Source organism: Cannabis sativa, chromosome 5 (assembly GCF_029168945.1).
Source record: "Cannabis sativa cultivar Pink pepper isolate KNU-18-1 chromosome 5, ASM2916894v1, whole genome shotgun sequence".
Classification (NCBI taxonomy): Eukaryota; Viridiplantae; Streptophyta; class Magnoliopsida; order Rosales; family Cannabaceae; genus Cannabis; species Cannabis sativa.
Genome location: NC_083605.1, coordinates 13188940 through 13195752, shown reverse-complemented (window position 1 = coordinate 13195752; position 6813 = coordinate 13188940). Strand labels below are relative to the sequence as shown.

The 6813-nt window shown below is 24.8% G+C and overlaps 1 protein-coding gene across 1 annotated transcript; it reads right to left on the bottom strand.

Moving 5' to 3' along the window:
• Window positions 1–5354: 5354 nt before the first annotated feature.
• LOC115715930 (CEN-like protein 1) lies at window positions 5355–6567 on the bottom strand. The gene is made up of 4 exons (XM_030644612.2): window positions 6233–6567; window positions 6076–6137; window positions 5946–5986; window positions 5355–5800 (listed from the first exon to the last, which is right to left on the bottom strand). The coding sequence occupies exons 1-4, from the start codon at window positions 6461–6463 to the stop codon at window positions 5580–5582; spliced, it is 555 nt and encodes a 184-aa protein (XP_030500472.1). The 5' UTR covers window positions 6464–6567; the 3' UTR covers window positions 5355–5579.
• Between the last annotated feature and the right edge of the window lie 246 nt (window positions 6568–6813).

Genomic DNA, 6813 nt, shown 5'->3' with positions numbered 1-6813 from the left:
GAGAGAGAGAGAGAGAGAGAGAGAGAGAGAGAGAGGATTGGAGGAGAACGTGGCTGATTTTTAGAGGTTGGATATTCCGGGGATGGAGTTCGCCTGAGCTCACGGCAGAGAGCGACGAGGGTAGACCGTAGAGCTGAGAGAGTGAAACGGAAAGAGAGCTAGGGCCTCCATCGACAATCTGCCATTGTTAACAGTTAGAGAAATAGAGGTCCTTTATTTAACTTGAATTTTTACATTTTTACTTATGAAGAAATATAATATATATATATATATTGAATGAGTTATTTATTCTTTCTATGATAATGGTGGGAATGAATAAAAGGATTGACTTATTTATGTGTATCTACAAACACATATTATTAACTCTTTTACATGTGTCTACAAACACATACATATAATTTTTTTTTTTTGAAATTTTAGATCCAAAAGATGAATGGGTCTTTTTGTTTGCCTTTTAAATTATATTTGTTTTTATAATTTTTTATCTGTTACTTCAATTGAGTGATTAAAATTATGTTTTAGTTATAACTTAAAATATATTAGAATATGCTTGTATATAATGTGTTTGTTAAAATGCTTGTGAGAACTAATTTAAAAGTAACATGCATATTAACATATATACATATATATCATGCTAATTTGTTAAAAATATTTCAGAGTTGCCAAGAAAAAAAAATAATTATATATGCTTGTTGTTAGATCCATGTGTTTTGGAGTTAATTTCTAGTTGAGTGGTTTTTGTAATACAATTGGTTGATATGTAGGTGATTTGTAGTTGTTTTTAAGTTTTTTTTTTTCTTTTTTTTTTTTTTTATGGAGATTGTATCAATGTTGTTTTTAAGTTGTTTTTGGCTTGTGTACGTAATGTATTGATGTTTGGATGATTTGTATATTAAAATAGAATTGTATTTTAATTATTTATTCGTTCCTATTTATACAATTAGTAAAATATGAAATCAAATGATCTTAAATGAGTATATATTTAATATTTTTTTGGTACATATATTTTTAAGTTGATGTACAAGTAATTTTTAGTTTTTTTTAAGTTTATTTTATTTTTCAACAAAAGAAAAAGTTTTTTTTTTTTCTGAGGTTATTATTTAGTTGTTTGTTTGTTATTATTTAGTTGTTCAAATAAAAAAAATAACTTTCTATTTATTTTTTATGGATACGTATATATTTTTGAGTTGGTGTACAAGCGTTTTGTTCCTTTTAATATATATTTTTTAAGATTATTGATATTTTTTCTTTGAGTTGATGCAATGTGTCACTTTATTTAAAGTGTATATTAAAGTCAGGTTGTTTTTACTGTTATTAAGTTGTTTAACTAAGTTAAAAATGATTATGTATTTAGTACTTTATGGACGTGTATATTTATGAGTTGGTGTTGAAGTGTTTTGTAGTGAGTGAATGCTTTTAAATTTAGTTTAAATGTTTTTTTTTTCTTGGAGTTGATGCAATCTATAAAATTATTTTATGATGTCTATTTATTTTGCATATTACAGTACAATTGTTATATAATTACTTTTTTGTTGTTATCTAGTTGTGTTAAAAAATAAAATAAATGTCTAAACATATTTAGTTTATCATGGACACATATATATTAAGAATGTTATTTTATTATTTTTTTAAAGATTATTTGTGTTTTTTTTTTTTTAAGTTAACACACTATGTTGGTGCCTAATAATTTTTCATATTAAAATAGAGTTGTTATCTAATTGTTTGCGCATTATTATTTAGTTGTTCAACCAAGTAAAAACTAACTGAGTATATATTATTTTTCATAGATACAATTTTTTTTTGAGTTAATGCACGAGCATTTTGTAGGTTATTTTTTCGAGATGATTTATGTGTTGTTTTTGAGTTTCCTTTGAGTTGATGAAATTTGTTAATGCCTAATTAATTTACATCTTAATATTAAGTTGTTATCTATTTATATTAAAGTGGGATTGTTATCAAATTATTTATTACTACATATTTTTTTTTGTAATATAGTCATTGTTTTAGTTTTTATGGTACATATTTTTTGAGTTTACTTACAAGTATTTTGTAGTTACTTTTATTTTTCAAGTTAATTTTGGGTTTATGTGTCTTTATTTTTATGTATGATTATTTTTAGGTTGATTTTAAGTTTATGTGCTATTTTTTTTTATATATAATTATTTTTAAATTAGTTTGGATTTAAGTACATTTATTTTTATATATAATTTTTTTTAAGTTAGTTTTGGTTGATTTCAAGTTGTTATTTCGTTGCTAATTAGTTGTTATTGCATTGAGAAAAGAAGTCCAATACACTCAAGTGCACTTTGTCCAAAGTTGACACGTGGCAGCCACTGGTACATTCTGATGTTGTAATATTGCATGTGTCAGTGAACTTTGATGGTTTTGTCCCCTCACTCGCGTGTGAGCCTCACTCGCGTGTGAGCCTCACTCGCCTGCATGGTCTACTATTGTGTATTTTACTTTCTCCTTTCGCAAGTGGGCTTTGTCTCCCACCGTATATTTGTAAATAAGAAACTTTGTAAATTGTATTTTTGAAATCAATAAATAACATAAATGTTTATTTTCTCCTTATAATTGTATTAATGTTTATTTTGGGTAATTTTAGCTTAAAATAGAAAAAAACCCTTATTTATTTGATCTAAATTGCTATGATTAACTTGTTAACAGATCCAATGATCTGATTTTAATCATAGTCCAATTGTCAATAGATCTTATAAATAATTTGTAACATATAAATTTTGTATTTCTTTCATCTGTGTAAACCTAAAAACATAATAGGGTCCATCTAAATAAATTTGACCTGTGTGAGCCTATATGTTTGCTTTTGGACTTAGATGCATATAGGAAACCCATTTATTTCTAGATATTTAAATGGACAGGGTTGCTAAAATAAAATATCACCCATGATAGTTTATTTAGGCCCAATTAATATTGGGTTTATTCAATAAATAATAATTATTTAATGAAAGGTTAAATAACAATTATTTAATGAAATGTTAAATTCCTCTCCTTTGGGCCTTGTGTGGGAGTTAGGGGGCCATTAGTAGTGGGTACGACATACTGATCACAACCCTCCCTCACATAAACAACCCCAATTGTAAATGCCCATTTACCTCATTTAAATAATTGTCTTAGGCTAATTATACTAGTTTAACCTAATTAAAGTTGAATTAGCAACATAATTAATTTTGAAATAAATGAAATTAATTTTTCATTAGATTATTTTAAAATAATTTAGAAAAGCACACTTAGTTTAATAAAATATTCTAGATAAAAATTTCTAGTAACTAATTTTTATTTTACTAATATTTAATTAAGTAGAAAATATATTTAAGTTGAAAATTAATTTGTTTATTAATTTTAGACCAACTTAAATTATGATATTTTTCTTAGAACTTAAATAGAATTAATAATTAATTAAGTTATTTATTCAAGATACTTAATTATTTGTTTTTATTTGATGAAATTTAATTAAATAAGCAAAATATATTAAGTTGAAAATTAAGTTATTTATTAATAATTAAGTTAATTTTATTCAAGATACTTAATTATTTGTTTCTATTTTAATAAATTTAATTAAATAGAAAATTATATTTAAGTTGAAATTTTTTTAATTTCAAATCAACATAAATTAAAATAATTTTCAAAGTATATTTTATTTTATTTTAAGAATTATTTTTTATACAATTTCGATATACATTTCTTATGTAGATATTTCGAATTTTTTTTCAATTTTGAAAATTAGATTAAGTTGAAAATTAATTTGTTAATTAATTTTTAGATCAACTTAAATCAAGTAATTTTCATTAATGATTAATTAAATAAATATACTAAAATATATTATATTTTAATTAGAAAATAAGGAATTAGTTTATGAATTATCTAGGTAGATATTTTCTAGGTAGACTTTTGATATTTTTCTAGATATATTTAATTAAATTAGAAAATTAATATTTAAGTTGATTTTATTCAAGACACTTGAATATTTAATATTTTTCTTAAGAGATTTAATTAAATAAGAAAATTATATTTATGTTGAAAATTAATTTATTTAGTAATTTTAGATCAACATAAATTACAATAATTTTTTCCAGTTTTATTTATTTTATTTTAAGTTGAATTTCGAAAAATGTATTACTTTATAATACATTGAATTTTGAACTATGTTATATATATTTATAGAAAATTAAATTTGAGTTGGAGATTAATTTGATTAATTTTAGACCAACTTAAATTAAGTAATTTTTATAATATTTATTGGAAAATTAATACTAAGGATGAAAAATAAATTTTTATTTTTCAGATTATATAATTTTATAAATATTAAATTAAAATTTATATTTAAAGTTATCTAAATTAGTAATTTTAATTAAATAAATATATATTAAAATAAATAGATTAAAATATATATCAAATGAAAATAAATTTTTTAAAATTAGGAGCTTTAGTTATATGTACCACCATGCATCAAAGCTCACTCCTCTGTCTCAATATTCTAATCCAACTGCAACCCACATCCTCCTCTTCGAGATGAATCATAATCCACACCTTTCCTCCAACTCGTGTACACCATTATGACCCCAACAGAGAATCATGATATGAAAAACAAAGAAAAGTTACGAGAATAAATTTTCAGTGGCTAGAATATTGGTGAGATAGAATGAACAATTGAAAAGAGTAATATATGATTGGTAGAAGAACCAAAGAGAAACCCATGACCAAAACATGACTAGCACGAGAACAACTCAAAAACTCAAAAACCCTAGGAGAGCGTAAAGCAAGAAGTTAAAACTTATAATACATCTAAATCTATTGATTCAATCAAATATTGTTTGAGAAAATAAAAAAAAAAAATTGACAAATAAATTAATAATACAACTCTATGAAGATTTAGGTTCGATTCATTCTTGTGTATTTGACAAATAAACTAAGAAGATACAAAAGCTTCATTGATTCAGCAACAAAATCTTGAAAAATTATATAAAACTCATTATTATGATCATTAATTATTATTATTATTATTATTCCCTTTTCATTTCCTATTCTTGGCCCTCTCCTTTATTCTATACTTTATTTGCTGAATCTGAATGTATATGCTTGATAAAGACTTGTTTTTTGCTATATTCACGAGATAGTTTTTTTTTTTTTTTTTTTTTTTTTTTTTATATATATATATATCATATTGTCCTCATATGTTATTTTCTTTTTTTTACTAATATATGCAAAATAAATATAATTATAAGTATTTCTATGGCCCAATGACACATATTTTAAACATAAATTAGTCAAAAGAAAAGATAAGAGACCAGCTCTGTCCCAAAACCTAGTAGAATAAAAACCACACATATATATGAGCAAACAAACAAACCCCTTCTTATTAGCTAGGTTCTCTTACAATATTTATTACTCCATAATGCTAAATCATAAATAACATCTCGAAAATTAAAAGATCAAATGTTGTCAACTTTCACTGAAACACTTGTTTTAAATAGCTAGATAGAACAACCAAGGAAAAAGAAAGCTATTTTTCTCTTTCATTATTTAATATCTTATCATTTTTATGATGATATATGAATTTATTTTCTTGATCTAGAAGCAGTCTCTTTCTGTGCATTGAAGTATGCTGCAGCAACTGGGAGGCCCAGATTATTGTCTTGAGAAAATGCCCTTGTGTTGAAACAGTCTCTCATAGTTGGAGGCCTCACAGTTTGTCTTCCTCTCTGCTTAAATAAGATGAACACAAATCTATGAAACCCCACCATTGGTTTTGGAGCTTCATAACTCACAATTTCCTTTCCTGATTTTCAATTTATATGTACAAAAGAATCTCATTTAGATTTTAGTATCAATATAAACTTATAGACACTAAAATAAATATCTATAAATATTATGTTATTATTAGTAGCAGCTTCACAAAATTAAATGAAGGATGAAAAACTCACCAAACAACACATTAGTTGTACCAGGGATGTCTGTGACTATCCTGAAAGAGGTTAAAATATATAGTTAAATTAATGAAGTGAAATTTAAATTAATTTATAAATAAACAGTTTATACTGAAATATTACAAACCAGTGAAGGTGTTCTTTTAAGTAGGGATCACTAGGACTTGGGGCATCTGGATCTGTCATAATCTTTAAGAAATTTAACAAAAACAATCATTGGTTATTTTTAGATGACCACACACATATATTTATATATTTATAAGACTATAATGATATAAACTTACAAGTGTATAAGATGTTCTCATATCTTCTCCTCCAATCTCAACTAGAGGTTTAGAGATAAAAAGAGAAGGTGTGAGCTCATGACCATTGATAAGTTGCCTGTTGGAATTATAAATGACAGTCATTTTTACAGTAGGGATAAAATTATCCACCACATCTCCTACTATTCTTTCCAAAGTTAAATCGACACTTAGATCCTCACTGAAAGGTTTGAAGACTGAACTTGACGACATAATATAATTGAAAGGGAAAATAATAATATGGAAGGGCCGGGTATGAGTAAGAGACTAGTATCTCTATTGGCTTGTGGTAGTAGGAGACAGTTGATTTATGGGGGTATTTATAAGCCCAGGAAAGGAGAGATTTTATAGGGCATGAAAGTGTAAAATACCATTGTTTTCTTATTAAATTTTTATTGAAATTAAATTCAGGTTACATATAGCTGCTTTTCCCAAAAGGCCAGGTATTGTTTATTCTGTGCAAAAAAGTAAGAAAATGAAAGGAACTTGCAAACACCACTTTATTTAAATATATATTTTATATGAGCATTACTATTAGGCATTAGTGGTACTTAGTACTTTCT

Bases quoted from the DNA above. Each gene is read 5' to 3' on its own strand.
- LOC115715930 (XM_030644612.2), bottom strand. From the start codon at position 6,463: ATGTCGTCAAGTTCAGTCTTCAAACCTTTCAGTGAGGATCTAAGTGTC. The intron at 6,138-6,232 runs GTAAGTTTATAT...AATTTCTTAAAG, and splicing joins TGAGAACATCTTATACACTT to ATTATGACAGATCCAGATGC. The intron at 5,801-5,945 runs GTGAGTTTTTCA...ATTGAAAATCAG, and splicing joins TACAACTAATGTGTTGTTTG to GAAAGGAAATTGTGAGTTAT.